Source organism: Amblyraja radiata, chromosome 13 (assembly GCF_010909765.2).
Source record: "Amblyraja radiata isolate CabotCenter1 chromosome 13, sAmbRad1.1.pri, whole genome shotgun sequence".
Classification (NCBI taxonomy): domain Eukaryota; kingdom Metazoa; phylum Chordata; class Chondrichthyes; order Rajiformes; family Rajidae; genus Amblyraja; species Amblyraja radiata.
Window position 1 is genome coordinate 49,884,032 of NC_045968.1, and position 27,430 is coordinate 49,911,461.

Sequence of the window (27,430 nt, forward strand, 5' to 3'; positions counted from 1 at the left end):
TCTCTCCAGAGATGCTGCCTGCTGCTGAGACTCCAGCTTTTTGTGTCTATCCACCTATCACTTGCTGGCTCTTACCCCACCCCTTACCCTCACCTCTTTTTACAAGCTACTTCCATTCTAATCCATCAGTCTGAAGAAGGGTCTGGACCCAAAACGTTGCTGCCTGGCCAACTGAATTCCTCTAAGGAGTTTGTTTATCTTTCAGATGAATATGGGTGTCAGAGGTGGAACTGGTTGCATCCTAGCTCAGCTATCAAGCTACCCACCAGGACCTCTAGGAAAGCACCGTTTCTGCATATTACAGAGGAAGTTAAAAAAACTAAGGGACCAAGCTCTTACCTCCTCACGTGGACTAAAAAGAGACTGAAACATTTTCCATGTACAATTCCGAAAGGTTTATATTGATAGAGGCGCAGTGAGATGTACGAGCTGGATGTGACCAGGAAATAAGAACTTTTCATAAGTTCATAAGAAATAGGAGCAGAATTAGATAATTCAGCCCATCAAGTCTACTCTGTCATTCAATGATGGCTGGTCTATCTTCCACTTTTAACCCCATTCTCCTGCCTTCTCCCCATAACCCCCATTGACTTGGCCTCCACAGCTTTCTGTGGCAATGTATTCCACAGATTCACCACCCTCTGACTAAAGACATTCCTCCTCATCTCCTTTCTAAAGGAACAACCTTTTATTCTGAGGCCATGACCTCTGGTCCTAGACTCTCCCACGAGTGGAAACATCCTCTTCACATCCACTCCATCTAGGCCTTTCACTTTTCAAGTTCTGAGCTTCTATGTTGTTCTCCTACCTTGGCTTCAAGCTGTTGAGTTCAGTGGGTTGTGATACTCTTACCTGGATCCACCTATCACTCATCATTTCCTAATCCCAATGGTCCAAGACATTGATTTTTGTTCCATTTTAAATTGGCTTATTATTGTCATGTGTGCTAAGGTTCAGTGAAAAACATTGCTTTGCATAATAATCAGGCAGATTATTCCACACATGAGTTCAGCAAAAGTGAAAATAAATTCAGTAAAGAATATAGTGTTGTCAGGACCAATATTGAATTGGGCCTTAGAAAATTAAAGAGTGTAATTTGCCTCTTTATAATACATTTACTCTCACAACAAATGCAATAGAAAATGTAATATATGCATATACTTCAGAAATAGGAAACCTATATTTATGTCATGACTTCCTCATTCCTTTTAGATGTCCTAAAAACTATGAAGTAATTTTTGAATTGTTTTCAGACAGAACATCAATTTATACTCAGAACACAATAGCCCAGTGGTGCACTGCAAATTCCTTCAAGGACCACGTTGATAATGATTTGCCAATTTTTTTTTTTAGCAATATGACTTCAAAGAAAATTATTGTTTGTGACACTGAGGCTTTTCTCTCCTCTTCCTTTAAGCAAACTCATGGAATCTTTCATGTCCATCTGTGAAAGAACATTGTATTCAAAATAGAGCATCTCCAACAATATAGCACACCCACAGTACTGCACTGGAGGTCAACCTCGGTTACTGTACTTAAGTTACTAGACCACAACTGCAGCTAGTAATTGAGTAACAGCTGAGATCATTCAACTAGTATCAACAATATCCGGCAATACAATTGCAGGCATGAGTAAAGGGCCTGTCCCACTTGGGCGACCTAATCCGCGAGTTCTGGCGAGTTTGCCCTCGACTCATACTCGCAGCATGGTCGACACGAGGTCGTAGGAGGTCTTTGTAACTCACCTTCATGCTCGAGAGTGGTCTCCACGTACTTGAGGCCTCAACTAGGTCGCGGCAGTTTTTTCAATATGTAAAAACATGCCTGCGGGTAAAAAAAGGTCGCCATGGAAAAATTCGATACTATTTTTTACTCATAGGTTTAGTCGTAGTAGGTCGGCATGTTAGTCGTAGGTAATCGAGGGTAGTCTAAGGTAGTCGTAGATAGTCTTCATCATAGTTGAAGGGAGGTCGAAGGGAGGTCGGCTTCACTCTCCACTATTCGGTGTCCAATTTTCCCGAAGTTAGTCGTAGTTAGTCGAAGCTGGTCTTCAACATAGTCGAAGGAGGTCGAAGGAGGTCTTCAACATGTCATTTTTTCCAAACTCTTCTAAACTCGCCAATTAGGTCGCCCAAGTGGGACAGCCCCATAAAACCACAAATGCGTTAATCTGTGTTATATCTAGGATAAGTAGTTGCTCTGTCCACACAACCAAGTTTCAAAGCAAACCCCAGCTGAAATTTCTGTTTGCTGATATCATGCGAGTGATATGAATTTGTTATAGTGTCGTCAATATTATCAAAAGTTAATTTGGCCCAACAGGTTATTTAATGCAACTTAGAAGCCTCCTACCAAATATATAAACAGAACTATATAACATATTGCAAATTCTAGAGATGGATGGGTGGATTTTATACAATCCTGTTCTCAGCATATTGTTCTTTTGAAGCAAACACTATCAACAATCAATGTTTGGAGCGCAAGAGGTTTTGTAATATTAAAATTAATGGACAGAAAATCATGTGGGGCCCTGCAACCTTCCTGGCCAAATTCCTGACATATATTTCTGGCATGAAAAGCTCCACGCTCTATTAAAAGTTTGTAAAAATCAACTCTCCAGTGGCGTAAGGACACACAGTGGAGGAAAAACTTTAAGCTGTGCTTCAAATGTTGCTTGTGATGTACTGTTTGACTAACACGTGTCCCACAGGAATTCAATGTGAGCTGCAGTAACATAAACTTCAATGAGAAAATTAACAAAAAGCTTCTGTTTTATTACACTCACACAAATACTCACTCCACCCCCAACACACCAAAAAAACAGATCACTGTCATTACACTTCAGTGAATCTTTCTGTTCATGGAATAAGATGAAAGTGATTTTTTTTTTTTAAACCTGACCTTAAGTTCAGTACCCACTTTTGTTTTTATCCTTTCTCCCTCATTCATAGTTCTGCATAGGTTTCTCCTGAGGAGCCTTTAACAAGCAAAAGATGTTTTATTTTTCAAATTTCTATAAAATATTTCAGAGCAGCAGTGGTAATATGAACAGATAGACTGTTCAGTACAATACATTGAACAGGCTCCCCCCCCCCCCCCCCAATTAATTGAATACATTTAAGTACAATTTGAGCATGACTTAAAGTGTATCTTAAAATTACTGGAAGTACATTCCAGATTCCCAAGCATTTTGAGGATTACTGAAAAGCAATTGAAAATTAAGACACCGAGGTTCATCTGCATTAATGGCAACATGAAGTGCTCAGTTAATCTTCTGAACTAGAATATACAGCAACACAATTATGAATGTTAATTGCCCGTGAAAGATGTCCATTATTGCCCATCTAGACAAAGAAGATGCTATAAGGATGTTATATTATCAAAAAAGGCAATGCACCATCAAGTTTATTCACCTTTAGTTGTGTTATTCATAAGTTGCTAACTATTTTCAAGATTAAATTGACTGATTCTATTGTACTTTTCAATTAGCTCTTCCCATTATTTGTTACAGCTAGGGAGCTCTTAAAGTACACAAACAAGAACATAAAGTGGAGCCAACTTAATCAGGCCTTTGCACAGAATTCTCACCATACACACCCTTCCCCTAGAGAATGGGAAGGGAGAATTTAAATGATTGAACACAGACTTACTGTGGTGGGAAGTATAACCATTGATACTGAATGCGAGACGAGGAAACACTTTTTCTCACAGAGAGTGGTAAGTCTGGAATTCTCTGCCTCAGAGGGCAGTGGAGGCAGGTTCTCTGGATGCCTTCAAGAGAGCTAGATAGGGCTCTTAAAAATATCGGAGTCTGGGGATATGGGGAGAAGGCAGGAATGGGGTACTGATTGGGGATGATCAGCCATGATCACATTGAATGGCGGTGCTGGCTCGAAGAGCCGAATTGCCTACTCCTGCACCTATTGTCTATTGATGAAAGATTTTATTTTACCTCAGCTAGTCACAGAAGACAAATAGAGGGCACATTGGCATAGAGATTTACATTGTAGCACAGATGGTAGAGTTGCTGCCTCCCAAAGCCAGAGACCTGGGCTCGATTCTGACCTTGGGTGCTGTCTGTGTGGAGTTTGTATGGTCTCCCTGTAACTGCGTGGGTTTCCGCCGGGTGCTCTGGTTTCCTCCAACATGGCAAAGATGTGCTGGTTTGTAGGTTAATTGGCCACTGTAAATTGCCCCTAATGTGTATGCGAAAGTGGGATACATAGAACCAATGTGAATGGGTGATCAATGGTTGCCGTGGATTCGGCAGGCAGAAAAACCTGTTTCCATGCTGTATCTATAACATAAATTATACTAGCAGGTAAGCCTTAATTATTATTAAGGCCCAACATTTGCAGTTGTAATGAGAGAAACCTGCCGCCACATTACTGCAGAGAATGGATAGCAACTTTCAATATCACCCAAGCAGTTAAATGTAGAAACCTGGTTGATACCGAATGTGATTCTCTGCCATTCGGCCCATCAAGTCTACTCCACCATTCAATCCTGGCTGATCTATCTCTCCCTCCTAACACCATTTTCCTGCCTTCTCCCCATAACCCCTGACATTGGATGTTAATGTCAATTTTTATGGAATATTATTGTTGAAAGAAAAAAAAAACCTGTAATGTTAATCCAAAATTAATAAAGTATTACAATATGTTCAAAATTATAATTTTTGCTGAATCACCTCTCCAGCTCTGAAAAATATTTTAATAAGAGGGAGGTATTATCCCTTGCCTTCCATGGAAAAAAAAGTCGTTATTTTTACAACTTTTTTTAATTTTACATTAGCATTTATTTTTTCCTTTAATTGCATGTGTAAGCCTTAACCTTTAATTAGTTTGCCATGAAATGTTAATTACTGTTACCATCTTGTCAGTAAAAATAGTTCAGTGTGGTTGTCTGACCAACCAACAATGAGTTTGCGTGGACACCACATACTTTCTATTGATGGTGTCAGATTGTAAATCCCGTAGGAATGGACACATTTTATGGCACGTAACCCTCATAAATATTTATGGGCAGCCATTAGTTAGTTGCGAAAGTAATATCCCGATAAAATATTTATTGCAGAACAATCCCTTAAACTGTTTTGCAGGAAAGCCCACTGTAGTTTTCTACCCCTTAATAACATAAAATCACATATTCAGTATCTGCAAACCATTATCTTGGCCCCGCTCTGGGAGTAGAAGTGGGGGCGGATCCGGACAGCAACGGGCATGAGCCCCAGGCCGAGTTCGGCGATCGTTTGCCTGCTTCTGCTGCTGTTGAAAGTGAGACGTTGCGTCTCGCCAGGGTCTTGGGCCTGTCCCATTTTGGCCGTCAGTTACATGACAGGCCATTGCCGTGCAAAGATTTTGTTCGCTACAGAAATTTTGGAGCCCCACGCGATGTCGCCCACAAATACATATCCCTCCGCGCTTCTCAGTGGGACCGGCCCCGGGGGGCCATACGATGCCCATGCACCTCAACGCAACCACGAGGTCGCGTAATTTGCCTGCTAAGGACACGCAGGTGGGACAGGCCCTTTATGAGCAGCATGGCAGGTCAGAATTAACACATATGTTTACCCGTTTTGATTTTGAAAGCTCAAGATACTCAGAAAGATGGCAAACAATGAATAGTTCACTTCATAGTGCGAAGACTTGAGAGAACAGCAATTGATGCAGAATGAGATGGGGGTTGTTGGAGATTGTGAACACAACAATGTGGTTGGGATCCCTGGGGATCTCAGATCCAATTCTATGATTTGGGAGAAATATTTAATATCTGGAAACATACACAAAACATGTCTAGTTTTCAGGAAGAGTTCACAGATAATTACGGTTATGAGGGGTTATGTGTCATTACTGTAACAGGAGAATCATAGAGGAAAAACAGAGTGCCAGAGCGCTGGGTGAGGTTCTACCTCTGGAGGCCTTAGGAAGAGTGTCATGGTATCTGGGAACAAAGTCCAGCTACACTATGAAGACATAATGTTACTGGGAGCTGGTGTACTGTACTGGCAGCTGATGCTTTAAGAATCAGACCGTCAGGGCATGTAGGATGCTAGGATCATCCAGCAAATTAAAATCCATTTCTGGATTTAAGAATATAAACTAAGCCAACACGTGCAGTACCATTGTAGCAGTAACTACAAATTATTGCATTGTCAGAGCTGATGATTTCCATGTGAAATATTGAATTGAGGAACTAATTGGCCATTTGTCATTCCTGTTTGAGGGATTTTGCCATATTTTTCCACTAAACACCAGTTGCCACTGTTCAAAGGTACTTCATTAGTAGTGAAGCACTTTGGCATTCTTTTTTGATCAGTTCTCTATGGTGTGGATTTATTTATTTAATTAGGTCTTCTTTGTTGTTTTCTCATCAGGTGCAAGCTCCCTTTTGATAATGTGCCTAGGATATTAAATCTAAAAAATACTAAAACTAATTTGGTGGAAGTTCTGAGACAAAACTGATTCTTTTCGCTGTAAGTTTTGTAATAAATGTAAATGACTTCTTAAATTTGGTTAGATTTCTGTGGCAGGATGTCTCTCACTCTCTTATCCAATTACATTTACATACATGTTTAAAATACTGATAGAACATATCAGTATATAGAAACTATGAAAAACTTTCATCTTTAGGTCACTTAAATGGATCACTACATTTCATAAGGCTTTCAGTAACCACACAGTTATAATTGGACAGATAATTAAATATAAAAGCACTGCAGATTGCCACAAATACAGCTGTAACATTACAACCCAATTTCTGCACTTAAGAATGGTTACTAATGTCTCTCAGTTTATAGATTAGTTTAGTCTATTGTCATGTGTACCGAGGTACAGTGAAAAGCTTTTGTCGCATGCTAATCAGTCAGTCAAAAGACAATACATGATTTAGTTTACTTTAGTTTAGTTTAGAGATATAGGAAACGGGCCCTTTGGCCCACTGTGTTCATGCTGACCATCAATCACCTGTTCACACTAGTTCTATGCTATCCCATTTTTTCATCCACTCATCACTTTTTACAAAGGCCACTTAACTCAGGAAACAAATGCAGTTGCAGGGAGAATGTGCACACTCCACACAGACAGCAACCGAGATTAGGATTGAGTCCAGATCTCTGGCACTATGCTGCACCATCATGCTATTTTGTATTGCGGCAATTTTGTATTCTGTGACTAACTGAGGTAAATTAAAATCTTTCAGCAAACCACAAGTTCAGAATCAATGGTCTTCCTTCTCATTGCAGTAAGTCTTGTGTACAATCATTTAATTTCTAACTTCCCATTCTCCAGGGACAGGGAGTGTATGGTGGGAATTCTGTGTAAAGACCTGATTAAGCTGGCTCCACTTTATGTCCTTTGCGTACTTTAAGTGATCCTTAGCTATAACAAATATTGGGAAGAGCCACACAAATCAGTCTTGCAAACAACAATTTACGCTGTCAGAAGTGACTAAATAGGACTGGAATCACTTTCCCTTCTCTCTGATGTTTCTGTTTCCTGACCCTCATTCCTCCATGTCTATAAATCAGAGAGGATCTTACCTAGTTACACGGATCCCTCGCTTTTCCTTACCCAAACATAGGGATTCACTCCATCCTCTCTCACAATAGAATTCCCTTCACACCTACCAGATTTGAGGATACAGCCCCCTATACTCATCTCTCTATTTAGATCGAAGATAGACACAAAAAGCTGGAGTAACTCAGCGGGACAGGCAGTATCTCTGGAGAGAAAGAATGGGTGACGTTTCGGGTTGAGACCCTTCTTTATACTTGTTTAGATCCAAGGATTTGTGCTTTCCACAATACATAGCATCTTGCTTCCTCCACAGAATCTGGGATACCTTCTTCTTTCTGCATTCCTCAAATCCTTCCCTTCCTTTTGCAAGGTCCAGGGATTTACCTATTGCTTCCCATCAGTTTTGGTGTTTGATGGTTTGGTGTTTTTTGGCACTACCTAGATTGAGGAATTTGTCTCCTCTTCACAGACACAGGCATCCTCCTCCTCTCTCCCTAGATCCATAAATTCCCTTTGCCCACTCCTCTCTATAGCGACATTCTTCCCATCTTTCCGATTCGAATTCCACTCTCCCAGAGTCAGGATTTCCCCTCCTATCCCCAGATCCGGGATCACCCTTTTTCCTCCATAGATTGAGGGACTCCCATTCCTGTACCCAAATACAAGGATTCACCTTACTCTCCCCTGTCACAGGTCCCCCTCCTCCCACCCCTAGATGCAGCACACTCCTCTGCTCCTCCAGGTCCAGGACTCCCGTCACCTCTCCCCAGGTGCACGTCTCCCCTCACCTCTCCCCAGCTGCAAGTCTCCCCTCACCTCTACACAGGTGCATGTGTCTCCTCACCTCTACCAGGTGCATGCCTCCCCCCCACCTCTCCCCAGATGCAGATCTCCCCCAGGTACATGTCTCCCCTCACCTCTCCCCAGTTGCATGTTTCCCCCCACCTCTCCCCAGGTGCATGTCTCCCCTCACCTCTACACAGGTGCATGTCTCCCCTCACCTCTACACAGGTGCATGTCTCCCCTCACCTCTACACAGGTGCATGTCTCCCCTCACCTCTACACAGGTGCATGTCTCCCCTCACCTCTACACAGGTGCATGTCTCCCCTCACCTCTCCCCAGCTGTATGTTTCCCCCCACCTCTCCCCAGCTGCATGTTTCCCCCCACCTCTCCCCAGGTGCATGTCTCCCCTCACCTCTACACAGGTGCATGTCTCCCCTCACCTCTCCGCAGACGCATGTCTCCCCTCACCTCTCCCCAGATGCATGTCTCCCCCCAACCACCTCCCCAGGTGCAGGCACCGGTCTTACCTGCAGACTCCTGAAGCTGGCGCTGAGCTGCGCGATGTGCAGCGTGAGACAGCGCGAGGTGCAGCGGGCCCGGGAGACGCTGTGGGCGGCGGTGGTGTTCCCGGTGTCCCTGGGCCGCCTCGCGCCCGCCGGCAGCAGCCAGCAGAGTAGCCCGGGCAGCAGGCAGCGCATCGCGGCGCCTCGCACCACTCGCATCCCTCCACAATACACACACAGCCTGCAACACCACCGCGCCTGCCTGCAGCCGCCTTCACAGCTGCTGTGAACTTCACCGCTCACTGCACCACAACTTTGCACCTTTACAGTAACAGCAGTCTCAGCATCTGTGATCTAGCCCTTGCCCAGACTTCACCCATCTAGACTAGACCGACTTATACACACACACGAAACGCCCCCTCAGACCACGCCTCTACTGTTCTGCTCCCACACTTTCGCTGGTAAACCTCCTTGCTTCCACCTCTTCCCCCTACATTTGTATGTCAGGACTTGATTAGATGTGAATGTCACAGAAAAGTGCCATTTGCATTTCACTGTAGTAGAACACAAAGTGCTGGAGTAACTCAGCAGGCAGCGTCCGTGCAACATCTAGGTCTCTCCTGACTCGCTCATTTTCACTTGTAGCCTTTGTCACTTACTCCACATATCTGGCAATTAACCCCGCCCACCTGTATCCAATTATTTATAACACAAAGTGCTAGAGTAACGCAATAGGGCCAGGCAGCACATGTGAAGGACATGGACAGGCAACGTTTTGGCCCCTTCTTCAGACCCCACCTATATCTAACTATTGCGAGGCTTTGTCCAGCCCCTCTCTTTCAGCTTTCTTCCCTCTAATGCAATCAGTGTGCAGAAGAGTCCTGTCCTGAAACATCGCCTGTCCATTCCCTTCACAGATTCTGCCTGACCAGCTGAGATCCTCTCGCACTTTGTGTTTTGCACAAGATTCCAGCATCAGCAGTCCCTTGCATATCAATTTCTACCTAATTGTTCCTTGCACGTGAAGTGTGGAATATCTGGTAAATGGAAATGACATGTGGATGTTCAAATCCCAACACACCCAAAAATGTGTTAAAATTGCCTGACCGTGAATGGCTGATGGAATGTCATTTGGAGTCCCGAGCATGTGGACAGTTCGTATATTTCTCCCATATAGGCCAATGGTCAACTATCAACAAATCTTCTTCTTCTTAGACTTATTCCCTAATGTCAAGTATGGTTTGTTTCCACTCTGCTCCAATGGATTCCAAGATGGCCCATGAAGGCAATGTGGGACCCTCTGATTCTACTGTAGTTGGTGTGGGAGGTTCTAAATGGGACAGGTGGATTGTTGGTTTGTGATGATAGGCTTCCTCTACCATTCATGCAGGGGGCCCGAATGCCATCCTTAATGCTTCTTTTCCATTTTCAGTGATCATGAGCCAAAAACTCTCAAGAGTGGGTGAGAGCATTATACTTTTTCAAGACGAAAGCGATGGAGGAAATCAATGGGCTGGGCAGTATCGGTGGAGGGAATGGACAGACAATATTTTGGATCAGGACTCTTCCTCAGATGCTGCCTGTCCCATTGAGTTCCTCCAGTGGTTTATTTTATACTCAAGATTCCAGTATCTGCAGTCTTTGTGACTCCAAGCAGTACCGTAGTTCTGCTATAATATGTGTTTCCAGAATATGAAAGCAAGGCCTCGTGTCTAAACGACTATTGTCCAATGGCCTTGACATCCACCATCATGAAATGTGTCGAAAGGCTTGTTTTGGAATGCATTAAATCCAGTCTATGCAGCGGCCATGACCTACTGCAGTTCGCCTACCACCACAACGGGTCCACGGATGATGCCATCTCCCTGGCCCTATAATCATCCCTGGAACACCTGGAGAAGAGAGACACCTACGTCAGACTCCTATTCACAGATTACAGCTCTGCCTTCGACACCATTATACCACCCAAGCTTATCACCAAACTCACAGAACTTACTGTCAGCACTCATCTCTGCAACTGGATCCTCAACATCCTGATCAACAAACCCCAATTAGTGAGGAGAGGGGACAAATCATCCTCTACGATAATCCTCAACACTGGTGCTCCACAAGGATGCGTTCTCAGCCCCCTTCTTTACTCCTTTTACACCTATAAATCAGATTCAGATTCAGATTCAAACTTTATTGTCATTGTGCAGCGTACAGTACAGAGACAACGAAATGCAGTTAGCATCTCCCTAGAAGAGCGACATAGAATATGAGCAATAAATAAATATATTTACGATACAGTCATAGTAGTGCAATTATTTTTTTCCTGGTGGAAGGAGCGTCCGGGGGGGGGGGGGGGGGGGGGTGATTGGCAGTCACCGAGGTACTATGTTGAGTAATGTAACAGCCGCAGGGAAGAAGCTGTTCCTGGACCTGCTGGTCTGGCAACGGAGAGACCTGTAGCGCCTCCCGGATGGTAGGAGGGTAAACAGTCTGTGGTTGGGGTGAGAGCAGTCCTTGACGATGCTGAGCGCCCTTCGCAGACATCGCTTGCTTTGGACAGACTCAATGGAGGGGAGTGAGGAACCGGTGATGCGTTGGGCAATTTTCACCACCCTCTGCAGTGCTATCCAGTCGATGGTGCAGCGGTAGAAGTTCACCAGAATCTGAGGAGACAGATGGACAGCCTTATTGCGCAGCCCTGTACTAATCTAATTCAATTTTCAAATTTGCAGACGTCACCATCATTGTGGGCCGGATATCAAATAATGGTGAGACAGAGTACAAGAAGGAGATTGAGAACCTTGTGTATCGGTGTCAAGAAACAACATTTCTCTCAACATCATCAAGACAAAGGAGATAGTGATCGACTTCAGGAAGCAAAGCAGAATACATACAGTTTGCATTGACGGTGCCGAAGTAGAGATGGTCGAAAACTTCAAATTCCTCTGAATCAATATCACCAACAACTTCTCCTGGACCACCCATATTGAAGCAATGACCAAATGCCTATGGGAAAGCTAACTTTGTAATGGTGAATCTGAAGCTCTCTCCTCCCTTAACCCCTTTTTTCCTCCATTGACACAATCGCATCTATAAAGTAATTTTCTATAACACTAGGTTTCTTAGGAGCATAAGTATCATGTTATAGCAGAACTACTTGTATGGGAATCACTGAGAGAATTGTTACAGTAATAATTCATCACGTGTTTATTAAATTAATTTTGGAGGAATGTTATAAATACCTTTCTGTCAAGTTCTGAATGTTGGTTTGCAAATTGTAGATTTGCATCCTGTTGCAATCATAGAAACATAGAAACATAGAAACATAGAAAGTAGGTGCGAGAGTAGACCACCAGGTCCGTCGAGCCCGCACCGCCATTCGCTCATGGCTGAACACTAAACAGACACACTTACCCACAAACAGTAGACACAAGACACAGAACACAAGACACTACCCTCCCCTTTATACCGCTATCACCCCTCTCCACCCCAAGAACCTCGCGATCTCCTGGGGGAGGCAAAAAACCGGATAAAAACCCAGGTCCAATTCGGGAAAAAAATCCGGGAAATTCCTCTCCGACCCCAATCCAGGCGATCGACACTTGTCCAGGAGATCACTCAGGTCTTACTATACTAACCATACCTAGGTCCATATCCCTGCCCTCTCCCCGTAGCCCCTTATCCCCTTGGCAGCTAAAAAAACATCTATTTTAGTACTTAAATATATTTAAAGTTTCTGCTTCCACTGCTCCCTGGGGCAGTGAATTCCATAAATTAACCACCCTCTGGGTGAAGAAGTTCTTCCTCATCTCAGTTTTAAAAGAGCCCCCCCTTATTCTGCAACTATGTCCCCTAGTTCTAGTTTCCCCGATCATTGGGAACATCCTCGGTGCATCCACCCGATCAAGGCCCCTCACGATCTTATATGTTTCAATGAGATCGCCTCTCATTCTTCTAAACTCCAAAGAGTAGAGTTCCAGCCTACTTAACCTTTCCTCATATGTCAATCCCCTCATTGCAGGAATTAATCTTGTAAACCTTCGCTGCACTGCCTCCAGGGCTAGTACATCCTTTCTTAAGTATGGACCCCAGAACTGTACACAGTATTCCAAATGTGGTCTCACTAATACTGTGTACAGCTGCAGCAAGACCTCCGTGTTTTTATACTCAATCCCCCTAGCAATAAAGGCCAAAACTCCATTGGCCTTCCTGATTGCTTGCTGCACCTGCATACTAACTTTTAGTGATTCATGTACTAATACCCCTAGATCCCTTTGCGTTGCATTACAACGCAGCTCCTCCTCATTTAGAAAATAACTTGCCCTATCATTTTTTTTCCCAAAGTGAATGACTTCACATTTATTAGTATTAAATTTCATCTGCCAAGTTGTTGCCCACTCACCTAGCTTATCTATATCCTTTTGCAGACTCTTCCTATCCTCCTCATCCCCTACTTTTCCTCCCATTTTTGTATCGTCCGCAAATTTTGATATATTACACTTGGTTCCCTCCTCCAAATCATTTATATAAATTGTGAACAACTGGGGTCCCAGCACCGACCCTTGCGGAACCCCGCTAGTTACCGGTTGCCATCCCGAGTATGAACCATTTATCCCCACTCTCTGCTTCCTATTTGTTAGCCAATCCTCTACCCATGCTAATATATTACCCCCAATCCCATAATTTTTTATTTTTAGCAATAGTCTCTTATGTGGCACCTTGTCAAAAGCCTTTTGGAAGTCCAAGTATACCACATCCACCGGTTCCCCTTTATCCACCCGGGTTGTTACTTCCTCAAAGAATTCGAGCAGATTCGTTAAACAGGACTTCCCCTTCACAAAACCATGCTGGTTCTGTCCGATGAAGTCATGTTTATCCAAGTGCCCCGTTAGTGTTTCTTTAATAATTGTCTCTAACATTTTACCCACCACCGATGTTAGACTAACCGGTCTATAGTTACCCGCCTTCTGTTTACTTCCTTTTTTAAATATAGGTGTTACATTGGCCATTTTCCAATCCACTGGGACCGTTCCTGCCTCCAGGGAGTTTTGGAAAATTATCACCAATGCATCCACAATCCCCACCGCTATCTCCCTCAAGACCCTTGGATGTAATCCATCAGGCCCAGGGGATTTATCCTCCTTCAGTCTCATTAATTTCCCTAATACCACCTCCTTGGTGATCTTAATAGTATTTAGCTCCTCCATTCCTACCGCCCCCTGTTTATCCAGCGTTGGAATATTTTTTGTGTCTTCTATGGTGAAGACTGATACAAAATACTCGTTTAATGCCTTTGCCATTTCCATGTTCCCCACCAACAACTCTCCAGTCTCACCCTCCAATGGACCAACGTTCACCTTAGCCACCCTTTTTCTTTTTATATAGCTATAAAAACTCTTACTATTAGTTTTTATGTTGTTCGCTAAATTCCTTTCATAGTCTATTTTCCCCGTCTTAATTAATCTCTTAGTTATTTTTTGCTGACCTTTAAATGCTTCCCAATCCTCTACCCTCCCACTATCTCTGGCTACCTTATATGCCCTTGCCTTCAGCCGAATACTATCCTTTATAGTTTTACTGAGCCATGGCTGACTGTTCTTACCCTTACCCCTTTTTTTCTTCATAGGAATAAATTTTTCTTGAAGGTTATACAGTAGATCCTTAAACGTACACCACTGCTCATGTACCGTCTTATTCTTGAGTCTGCTATCCCAGTCAACTTTGATCAGCTCAGTCCTCATACCTTCATAATCCCCCTTATTTAGACTAAGCACCCTAGCCTGAGTTTCAACCTGCTCCCCTTCTATTTGAATATGGAATTCGACCATATTGTGGTCACTTGTTCCCAACGAGTCCCTAACTATGACATTTTTAATTAATCCTGCTTCATTACACAGGACCAGATCCAAGATTGCCTCCCCCCTTGTCGGTTCGGTGACATACTGTTCTAGGAACCCGTCTCTAATACATTCTATAAACTCTTCCTCTAGTCTACCCTGCCCAGTTTGGTTTGCCCAATTAATGTGAAAATTGAAGTCCCCCATGATTACAGCAGTTCCCTTTTTACATGCGTCAACTATTTGCAGATTTATGTTCTGACTAACAGCGTCACAGCTATTTGGAGGTCTATAAATTACACCCACTAGTGTTTTTTTCCCCTTATTATTCTCTATCTGTACCCAAGCTGTTTCACTATCCTGATCCTTCAACGCAATATCCTTCCTCTCTATTGCCGTTATTCCCTCCCTTATTAAAAGGGCCACCCCTCCTCCCTTTCTTTCCTGTCTATCTTTCCTAATTGTCGAGTACCCCTCTATATTTAACTCCCAGTCCTGATCTCCTTGCAGCCATGTCTCCGTAATGGCCACGATATCATAACTATATATACTTAATTGCACCGTTAATTCATTTATCTTATTACGAATACTCCGTGCATTTAGATAAAGCACTTTCAGATGATTTTTACTACCCTTCCTTTCCGTTTTTGCCCCTTTTACATCTAGATCTTTATCTTCACAAATTCTGTCTCCTGTCACATTTTGAATTTCCGCTTCCCCACTGATACCCTGCTCTATTTCCTCTACCCCTGCCATTATTACCCCCCTTGATACCTCCCCCCCGCTACTTAGTTTAAAGACCTCTCTACTGCCCTAGTTATATGATTTGCCAGGACCCCAGTCCCAGCACCGTTCAGGTGAAGTCTGTCCTTACAGAACAGATCCCCCCTGTCCCAGTACTGGTGCCAGTGGCCCAAGAAACCAAACCCATTATTCCCACACCAGTCTTTGAGCCACGCATTTAGCTTTTTAATTTTACGTACCCTCGCCGATTTGGCCCGTGGCTCAGGTAGCAATCCGGAGATCAGTACCCTCGAGGTTCTGCTTTTTAATTTATTCCCTAACTGCTCAAACTCCTTCAGCAGATCCTCCTTCCTCGTCCTTCCTATGTCATTGGTCCCCACATGGACCACGACCACTGGATCCTCCCCCTCCCTCTGCAAATTTCTCTCCAGCATCGCAGAGATATCCTTAACCCTAGCACCGGGTAGGCAACACAGCCTTCGGGACATGTTCTGCTGGCCGCAGAGAACCTTATCTACCCCCCGAATAATACTATCCCCTATCACTACGGCATTTCTTCTAACTCCCCCCTCTTGAATGGCCTCCTGATCCACGGTGCTGCAGCCAGGTTGCTCATCCCTCCCACAGCCCCTGATCCCGTCCTTACATTGAGTAAGAGCCTCGGTCATGCTCGTCAGGGACAAGGGCTGTGGCTCCTGCCGCATCTCCTCCTGGTTCCCCCTACCTGCCTCGCTTATGGCCACACCTTCCTTTCCTTGCTCACTGCCTACTGAATTAGTTAAACTGGTCGGTGTGACCATCCCCTGGCACAAAACATCCAGGTAATACTCCCCCTCCCTGATGTACCGCAGCGTATGAAGTTGGGTCTCCAGCTCATCAATGCGGAGCTGGAGTTCCTCTAGCCTCAAACACTTACTGCAGCTGTAGGGATCTTCTACATCAATGGTGTCGACAAATTCCCACATCTCGCAGTATTGGCACATCTCCTGACCGCCCATCTTATATAGGTAATTAACTGGTCCTGTTTAAGAATCCCCTACTGTATTGATACACCCCTTATTTATATAATCCTACCTCCTATAAATGGGAAAGTACTCACCCCAGCCGTAAATTACCTACTGGTTTGGCTGTCTAGTGGTAATTCCGTCCGCTCTTCCTGTCTGGTCCACTGCTCCCTTGCAGTGCGAGGCAAACCTCTTTGCCTCTGTTAGTCTCTGTTAGTCTCTCGAGCCGCGGCTCCGTCCGTCCTCCCTCGGCGACAGCACCTGTGGCACCGCGGTCGTGACGTCCCTTCCGTTCCTGCAGAGCCTTCCTGTCCTGGGCGGAGTCTGCAGCTAACTGTGTGCTCACGTCCGTTAAATCAAACGAACCTTGCTACTGCCCACCCCAGGCGAATGGTGAGAAAGGCCTCAATCACCAATCAATTACACCAATCAATCACAATCATTTGTAATATAGAGAAAGTTAATAATTGCAGTGCCCCATATTGTGCCACTTACTTCAGGGCATGTTGTAACTATACATCTGAATGCTTCATGATATTCATACCTGCTGATGGACAGTGTCTCGCAAATATATTTACAAATGTGAAAATCTAGGTTCTTGAGGTATCGCAGAGCAAAATATTCACTTTCAAAGGAAATGTGAAACCAAGGACACATTTGCTTGGGCCATCGAGGTAAAAAAGACCCAAAAGCTTTATTTTAACATGGATTATCTATGCATGTAAGCTGGCAATATTTATACCTCAACCAAGTGAAACAAATGATCCGGTTGTTATAACAAAGCTCCGTGCACAGTCAGCTGCTACAATTACTCCATTACACCAGTGGACACACCACAGCAATACCTCAATATCATTGAAATGATTTAGACCATCCTCAGGATACCAAAGGCACAATGTAAACAAAATGTGGCTTCTTTTATTTGCACTTAAGTAAACTAAATTATCTACTCCATTCTAAATAGAGTTAGTGCAATCATCATAATATCTTTAGCACTTAATCAATTCATCCACACTCCTACCCTTGGTCTATCTTTAATCAGACTTTACTCAAGTCACGGCAAGTCAAGTTTATTTGTCACATACACATACAAGAAATACAGTGAAATGAAAGTGGCAATGCCTGCGGGATTGTGCAAAACAACAGAACAACAGAACAGAACAGAACCAGAATTTACTTTTTTTTAAAAGACACAACAGTAAATTAGTCCCTGGAGAGATTAGTGTTTACTGTCCTGAATCCTGTGGGAAGAAACTCCGTCTCATCCTCTCTGTTTTCACAGCGTGACAGCGGAGGCGCTTGCCTCATCGTAGCAGCTGGAACAGTCCGTTGCTGGGTGGTTGGAGTCCATCATGATCTTGCTGGCTCTGGATCTGCACCTCCTGGTGTATAGCTCCTGCAGGGGGGGAGTGTAGTTCCCAACGTGCGTTCAGCTTGATGCACTACTCTCTGCAGAGCCTTCCTGTCCTGGGCAGAGCTGTTTCCAAACCAGATTGAGATGTTTCCAGACAGGATGCTTTCTACTGCACCAGAGTAGAAGGATTGAAGGATTGTTAGAGAGACTCTGATTTTCCTCAGCTGTGTGAGGTGGTAAAGGCGCTGCCTTGCCTTTCTCACCAGTGCGGCAGTGTGTGTTGTCCATGTCAGATCCTCTGTGATGTGGACTCCCAGACTGCTCACCCTATCCATAGTAGTCCCATTGATCTCCAGTGGTTTGTACATCCTCGGATGTTGTGCCCTTCTAAAGTCCACAATCAGCTCATTAGTTTTAGTGACATTCAAGAGGAGGCTGTTGTTCTGACACCAGAGTGCCAGGTCAGCCACCCCCTCCAGGTAGGCCTTCTCATCGTTATTGGAGATCAGGCCCACCAACACAGTGTCATCAGCAAACTTGATGATGGAGTTGGAGCTGAACCTGCCACACAGTCATGTGTGTACAGGGAGTACAGTAGGGGGCTGAGGATGCAACCCTGGGGGGGGATCCTATGTTCAGGGTGAGGGGGTTGGAGGTATCTTGACCACCTGGGGCCTGACGGTGAGCAAGTCCAGGACCCAGGCACACAGGGGAGTGTTCAGCCCCAGTTCCAGCAGCTTCTCAGCAAGTCTGGTGGGGACTATGGTGTTGAAAGCTGAACTGAAATCAACGAACAGCATCCTCACATAGCCCCCCTTCTGGCTGTCAAGGTGAGAGAGGATGGTGTTCAAAACCTGTGAGACCGCATCATCCGTGTACTTTATCTTGCACTAAATATTATTCTTTTTATCCTATATCTATACACTGTGGATTGTAATAATGTACAGTCTTTACACTGACTGGATAGCATACAATACATTTTTCATTGTACCTCAGTACAGGCAACAATAATCTAAGCTAATTTCTAAGCCTAAAACTTCTGCCCTAACCAGAATCTTAAACTCTAAATGCATTTCTAACTTTAATCCTGAATCTTCTAAATTTAAATTTAATTTCACCCCTAAAAGAAAATCCCAAATGAAAATGTTCCATGCCACTCCATCTGTGGTTTAAACACTTCAAATTTGAACCTTCACCTTGACTTAGGCCCAAAGCTTAACCTGGAACATTATCCCACTAGACACACACATACACTCTAACCCTTCAACATCCTTGCTTAGAAATTCACCTGCTCCATGTTTCTGACTTTAAAACTGCATTTAATGTCTTATTTATGCTGTTTGAGAGGGAGAAGCTGAAATTGAATGTATTTGTATTACTGCTGATTAAAGGTAACTAAAAAGGCATGAGAGAGGAGCTGGCTGAAGTTGATTAGAAGGGGTTCTTAGCAGAAATGACAGTGGAGGGACTTTGGAGTGCTGATGCAGGATTCCCAAAATGTTAATTTGCAGGTTGCGTCAGTGTTAAGGAAGGCAAATAAAATGTTAGCATTCTTTAAGAGGGGGTTAGAATATAACAGAAAGGATGTAATGCTGAGGCTTAATAAGGCGCTGGTGAGGTCCCATTTCAAATATTGTGAGGAGGTTTGGACCACATATCTGAGGAAGGATGTGCTGGCTTTGGAGAGTCCAGAGGAGATTCACGAGAATGATCCCAGGGATTATTGGGTTGACGTATGAGGAGCATTTGAAGACTCTGGGCTGTGCTCTTGGGGGTTTAGCAGGATGATGGGGAGGGGGGGGGGGGCCTCAATGAAACCTAACAAATAATGAAAGGCCTAGATCGAGTGGATATGAAAAGATTATTTCCAGTAATGGGAGTGGAGGACAAGAGGGCACAGCCGCAGAATAAAAAGACCTATAGTACCTTCAAAATGGAGATCAGAGGAACTTATTTAGCTAGAGAGAGGTGAATTTTTAAGGTGGTGTTTGGGAGCATCTTGATTAGTAGATGGTTGCTGACAGAAGGCAGGGGAATGGGTTTGATAGGGAAAAATAGATTAGCCATGGTGGAGTAGACTCGATGGGTTGGATGGCTTAATTTGGCTCCTATGTCTTTTGGTTTCAAAAACCTATATTATGTGCTAGAAGCAGTTCCAAAATAATGCATTTTTTAGAGTTTTTTTTTGCAAACTTTCTTTTAAACAATTTTTTTGATCTCATGAACATGGAACCACCTTTTTTGTGCAGGATTTCTTTTGGGCTTTCTCGCACTGTCATTTTGAAGGGCAACCTTCTGACTTCAACACTTGATGTTACAAATGTTAGGGCCATCAACATGCTTTCTTTGGCAGAGAGTCTTTCATCATTTTATACGTAAATGCATTAGGGATGTGCCTAACCCTTTAAATTATGCTCAAAGCATTTCCACTGTGAGAGAACAATCCAAACTGATCACAGTGGTTTAAAAATCATTAAAAACATTTTTTTGGTGTCAAACTGCAATAGATACTGGTTAAATAGTGCTAGGGCACATGGAATTCTTTCACCAAAAACCTCTTCCTTGGAAGTAACTCACTCAGAAACATATGCAACATTGGTTAAATTGGATACGGTAAATTTTGTCTGTTCAATGGTTATTCCTAAGGCAAAGCACAGAAAACTTTCAATGTCCCCAAATCTAAATCATTCCAACCCTAATCCTAATGTTGATCCTACCCTAAAATGCCGTCCATACATTGAACCATCCAAGAAGATTTGTGTTGTTCAAAGAAAATTAAATATTATTCTGCTGTGATTTTTCCTAATTCAGGTGAAAAGTCATCAAACTGAAACATGAATGCTATTTCCCCCCATAGATGCTGCCTGACTATTGATTATTTTGGCATTTCCCTTCAGATTTCTCATCTATTGTATTTTATTGAATTTGAGATAATTAAATGGCCGGACTAAGAAATTGTACTTCGAACTTGCGAGAAAAATTTGGTGAACTACATAATATTATATTAGCTGATAAATACTTTCCCTTAATGGCCATTCCCCCAATGTCAAAGTTGGCAAGCTAGTAGAAATTGGATGCAGTAATCAATGATTCACTCATCGTCTCCTGATCATTGTCAGCACAACAAAGTTATTTCACATTAGTGAGACCCACTCAAAATAATTATTTAGTAGGGAGAAGTTTGTTTAATTGAATACTACATTTGTTTGTACAGCTGGTATATTTAGGAATAGTAATTATATTGCGTGAGCTGTGGGAAAGCTGTCCTTTGAACATTTTCTTCAAAAGGACTTTCAAAGTAAAAATAGTTTAGTAATTATACAATGATGTGATTGCTATAAAAATGTTAAACCCATATTTCAGGAAAACATCACAAATATATGGTTTAAATCCTAATGGGATAAAACGTGCCTTGGGCAGTGGTATTAGATGGATGACGGCAGATTATCACCTTGCTCTACACTCTGTTTGATTTTCTTTTCCTTTGATTTCATTGGGTGTAAAATGAAGCATAGGGGAATACCAGCATTCCCATTTGGATTATAACCCAAGACTAATCGCACACCTGGAGCTTTTATTTCCTTGCTAACTGATTTCATACAATGGCTTAATATGTTCCCAAAATAAAACTAGCATCCTGAATAAGAAACAGAAAGTCTGAAGAAGGGTCTTGACCTGAAGCATCACCCATTCCTTCTCTCCAGAGATGCTGCCTATCCTGCTGTTACTCCAGCATTTTGTGTCTACCTTCGATAAGAACCAAAAAGAATTTCTCCCTCAATCTTTGCCATCTATGAATCTGAGATCATGCAAAACTCTGCTTTCTCATATTGCCCTATTTATGCACCAGTCTTGCACAGTCACTAACCTATACATCCAGGGTCACCAAATTAACTACCCCTGGAAACAGGATATAGTTCTTCAAAGCTGGGCATTCACTTCCCGAGTTAGAAGCTGACGCAAAAATATGTCAACATTCAAGATTAATTTGGATAGGTAGGTGATCAGTGTTGAGAACAGATTATTCAAGAGTGTTTGGAAGGAGGTGTTTGTAATTGTACCAACTGCCCTGTTTCCATATTTAACTTTTATGCATGCGTGTATTTCCCTTCAAAGTATTTATTGGCTATTATTAATTAATTTGGTGCTTTTTTCCAGAAAACATATCTGCTAATTAAATGGAGCCTAGAAAATCTGCATATGCTGGAATGTTGAGCATAACACAAAGTGCTGGAGAAATTCAGTGGGTCATGTAATATCTGGAATGGGAAGGGACAGGCAACATTTCAGATCTGGATCCTTCTTCAGACTCTGCAGGCCATGTTTCGGGTTGGAGCCCTTATTTACACACTACCATTACATGTCAGCAGATTTCTGAAGAAAGTTACCGACCCCAAAACATCTTTCCATTCTTCTCCAGAAGCTGAGTTCCTTTAGCACTTTGTGCCCTGCTAATTGAATGTTCTTCAATGGTAAGCAGGGGTTGTTGGCAGTGGACATGTTTTACCATTTGTATGCTTTGCCAATTCAAAATAACATTAGATTTTTCATTATTTTTTGGTTCAAACGATAAATTTGCACCCAATTGTATCTGCCTCAGGCACTTTGGTCTCCTGATCACCCTTGCAATTGGTCTCCTCTACTGTTTTTATTCCCCAGCTTTGGTTGGATGGTGACCCACAACAGAATTTAGCAGCAGATCAAGATCCAAAACCAACTCTTCTGGATCCCACCGTCAATCCTGGTTGTCTGCTCCCAGGGGCGGAAATCGCTATCAAAACAGGGAGGGGACACAATTTCCTTGGTGGCCACACTCACATGCACACACATGCGAGGCTTCGGAGGCATCGACCGTGGACCCTGTGGACGGTAACATCGGGAGCTGACCTGGTTGGTGATTGACTCCGAACTCCAGCAACAGCAGCTTCGTCCACCACGAATCGTGGGGCTTAAATTGGCCCGTTCGCGGTGCCTTTCATCGCCTGGCGCAACATATAATCGGCCAGTTGGGGCTTCAACATCGGGAGCCTCGATCGCCTCAACGCAGCAATTTGACCGCGGGGTGATGGAAGATCCTGCAGCCGATTTTAAGCCGTGCCGGGTGATGAAAGGCCCTGCCAATGGGCCGATTCAAGCTCCGCCCTATGATCTTTGCTCCACCAGGATGTCTTCCTCCTCCAATCACCAGGCTCTATCATCAGTTCCACCTCCCTAGTTCCCCCTCTGACCGACACCTCCTTCCTCCAATCATCGCGCTGAATCATCATGTCCCCCCCCTCCTCACTGCCTGCTGACCGACGTCTCTGTCGTCCAATCGGTGCCCTCGATCATCAGTCCCACCCCCACTGTCTCGCGGAACACGGAGATTTTTAATAGTTTTTTTCACCTTTCACCGAATTTCAAAATCCAGATTACAAAACATGGGGGGGGGGGGATTGGTCCCTCCCCTCTCAAAACATGGAGGGGACGTGTCCCCCCGCCCCCCCCCCCCCGGATTTCCGCCCATGTCTGCTCCTAATGCATTAACCCACCTCTCAATGTCTCCATTTCCTTTGCTTGCCACCTGAGTTTCATCCCAATCTTCTCCATCCATGGTAACTTTTTATCATGACCTACCACCTTTGATCTGTAATAAAAAGGAAGCGAAGATGCTGGTTTATACCAAAAATAGACACAAAATGCTGGAGCAACTCAACGGATCAGGCAGCATCTCTGGAGAAAATGGTTAGGTGACAGCTCGGGTTAGGATTCTACGTCAGATTGCTTGTAGGAGAGAGAGTGGGGGAGAAAACATTTGATCTGTGAACCAGGCCATTAGTGCAAGGTCCATTCAATTGTCCATGTGAACTTCAGACATCAGCCCAAATTAATATTATAGATGGAGCTACTGGACAGACCATGCATTGCCTTGCTGTGCTTCATTGATTTTACATCCCCCAAAAGGAAATTATTTCCAGGACATCATACAGTTTTGTTTGAAAATGGGCAGATCTTGCTCCTTTATGACACATTTAATTTATTAGTGATTTTGTCTTATGCAAGGCATAGCAAGGAATGGCAATAAGGACAAAAATGCTGAAGATGATTTTTTTCCTGTGAACTAAATAAGAGTTTATTGTCAAACTATTGCAATACACACATCATACCATATGGCCTAATTTGATGAAGCCTTTCAGAATGTTCCTCTTAAAAATAAATAAGTTAAAATACAGCATTCGCAGGCTATTTGAACTTTTTATTACAGTCCTTGTTTGAGAAAAGGGGATACGTTTCCCAAAGACATCTTTGGATATTACACCAATTGTTAATATAATTATTGCAACCCAAACTACTGTGGAAACATTTACCTTCTCCGACCAGCTAAGAGAACATTTTGGGTCAGACCAAATTACTCACCGCTTCTTTCCCAATGTCTTTGAAGCATTCAGACCAGTAATGAAAGCAGCACACTCTGGGTCTGTCATCGAATTTGAATTTATAATGGTGTTATAATGGTGGGATGAGCCATTGTGCACTCAAGGGTTTATTCCTGTGCTGTACTGTTATATTTCAGTCTGATCGTTCAGAAAGTCTTGTGCCAAAAGTATTCCGGGTTCTCACATCGTCTATTTTTGAGTAGGTGCAAGAATAATACACAAAGTTCTGCACTGATAGTTGTTGATTGCCATAAAATAATTTGTTTTAAAAACAGCACCAAAAACAGAAACAAACAAGTAAGAACATGCCAAATTAGCCATAAAGTCTATTCCATCCAGTAAAGTTGCAGCTTATGTGCACCATGAGCCATCCCAGTGTCATGAAATAGTGAAAAACATTCAGAGAATAAACCTTAGATTTGAAGAAAATTTGGGAAATTACTGACCTCGGAGGATGATCTAGAAAGCTGCTGGAATTAACATCAACAATTACAGATATCTTTCATTAACCTTTTAAAAGATGAATTATCTTTAATCTCTCCAGAACTCACTCAGTATCTATTTGGAGGACTGAGTTGAATTTACACTTGTTGCATTCTTCAGGAATTTATTCTAGACATTGGCAGCACTGTGAAAAAAAATTAATTCCAGACATCTAAACTCAGATTTGCATGTTATTTTCTGGCGCTTTGTTGTCCAGTCTCAATGTCTACAGATGCACCATTGAAAGCATCATATCGAGATGCATCTTAACTTGGTTTGGCAACTGCACTGCCCCACGAAAAATTGCAGAGATAGACACAAAATGCTGGAGTAACTCAGCGGTTCAGGTAGAATCGCTGGAGAAAAAGAATAGGTGACGTTTCTGCTGTTATCACTCACTTGAACAGACCTCTTATATGCGAGGGAGGAATTCCCAATCTCACCACCAAACTTGCCCTTTTTTAATCTACATTTTCTCTGTAGCTGTAACACTATATTCTGTACTCAGCTTATTTTCTCTTTTGCACTACCTGATGCATTCACGTGTGGTACAATATTATTTTAATAACTATTTGGTAGCTTCATGTTTATTCTTACTGAACCTCACTCTTTTAAATTCTAGGTTTATTTAGTTGCATCAATTTAAATTCCCTGCATCTGTGTTAAAATTCAAATTTACGTATCTGAATTAATGGTCCAGAAATCTGACTACTGGTGCAGTAACTTAATCACTCTGCTACAATAATTCAGGATTGTAGCTACCGTGTTAGAGGTTGAAGTGGAAATTACTGTAAGTCAATACATATTACCTAATATATAAACCAATATTGATACCATTATATGGTCGACAAAAATGCTGGAGAATCTCAGCGGGTGAGGCAGCATCTATGGAGCGAAGGAAATAGGCAACGTTTCGGGTCGAAACCCTTCTTCAGTCTGAAGAAGGGTCTCGACCCGAAACGTTGCCTATTTCCTTCGCTCCATAGATGTTGCCTCTCTTGCTGAGTTTCTCCAGCATTTTTATCTACATTAGATTTTCCAGCATCTGCAGTTCCTTCTTAAAGAACTTGATACCATTATATATTTGTTTGCATGTCCTTATAATATGTGCCATATTATAACCAAACTTGCTTTGGACAGGTAGAATCAGTCACCTGCTTCAGTGAGTTGTAGCACTGGCAATGATGATGGGTATTGAGGCCAAGCTGTTTGCAGTGTGATAAGAGCACCCACTGGTGGCCATAGATATACTGCACAGCCTGAAACTTCAGAGCGGACTTTTAAATCCAACAGATTTAAACTTCTGGCCTTTCATGCCTTTTGTTTATAAAACTGGAGATTGTTTCAATATTTCAGAAAAAAACCCAAAGTTAGATATTTTCATTGGGTGTTCAAATGACTAAATAACATTGCACTAATAAGAAATAACATTAAAGTTGATCAACAGCTTTGGTCTATCGTTTTCACACCTTTCCCGATCATATCTCTGGCTTCCCTCTCCCTTGACTCTTAGTCTGAAGAAGCGTCTCAACCCAAAACGCCACCATTCCGTCTCTCCAGAGATACTGCCTGTCCTGCAGAGTTACACCAGCATTTTGTGTCCATCTGGGAAGATATGTGCTTTGGTGGATTTGCAATGAGAAAAAGTAAAACAGAAACTCATGAATCTCATGAAGAAAAGGTAAAATACTGTATAAGGCTGGGGACTAGTGGTGCTGAATTGACCGTGCCTCCAGCCAAATTGTTTGGGTATAGTTGTCATCGCGAAGGTTGCAGGACAACTTCACACAGGCTAATTATTACTCAATTGCTTAACCCTCAATCAACACCAGAGTCATGGAAGATGTCATGAACAATGATCACATTTGCTCATTGATAACTGGCTCATCAATAGCCAGTATGGATTCTGCCTGTATTGCTTACTTCCAGATCTCATCACAGCCTTATTCCAACATGAAGAAAGTATTATATGTTATGGTTGTTGAAAGCCAATCATCCCATTCATAGGAAGACATGGCTGCAGGAATTGGTCAGGACTGCACCCAATATCCCAATCATCTTCATCTGTTTCATCTACTTTCATCACAAAGTCAGATGAAAGCATAATATTAGATGAATAGATAGGGTGTACAGAGTATTTTTTTTTCCAGGGTGGAAAAGCCAACTATCAGAAGGTAGAGATTTACATCAAGAAAGAGTCCAATTGCAGTATCTGGCCTTGATATTCAATAGCATTACCATCATTAAATGGAATGATCGCTGGCCAGGACAAAAGTGTATAATAGAGCCACCAACTTCCCCAAAATGGCTTTTGGATGAAAATGCCAGTACACAGTATTAAATGGCGTTAAATTGAAGAATTCTGAGATAACCATATAACCATATAACAATTACAGCACGGAAACAGGCCATCTCGACCCTTCTAGTCCGTGCCGAACACATAATCTCCCCTAGTCCCATATACCTGCGCTCAGACCATAACCCTCCATTCCTTTCCCATCCATATAACTATCCAATTTATTTTTAAATGATAAAAACGAACCTGCCTCCACCACCTTCACTGGAAGCTCATTCCACACAGCTACCACTCTCTGAGTAAAGATTATCTGAACCTTGAATCAAAGTTCTTATTAATATTTATGATTCTCAATGTAGCAATGTTACAAAATGTTGAGATTTTCAAAATCAAGTCTGCAATTTACACCACCAGATAAAGCATAAAAATAAGTTTAATTTGATATCTAATCCACTATCATATCTTCAGTATTAAAACAGTTATGGCCATTTTCATACTCG

At 42.8% G+C, this 27,430-nt stretch overlaps 1 protein-coding gene across 1 annotated transcript in view; it reads right to left on the reverse strand.

The window, feature by feature from the left end:
- LOC116980002 (anosmin-1-like) overlaps positions 1-9,194 on the reverse strand; it is a 122,144-nt gene extending 112,950 nt beyond the window's left edge. Inside the window, exon 1 of the mRNA XM_033032057.1 lies at positions 8,830-9,194. Coding sequence (XP_032887948.1) covers positions 8,830-9,024 — 195 coding nt within the window. The 5' untranslated portion in view covers positions 9,025-9,194. The remainder of the gene's footprint in view (positions 1-8,829) is intronic.
- Positions 9,195-27,430: the final 18,236 nt, after the last annotated feature.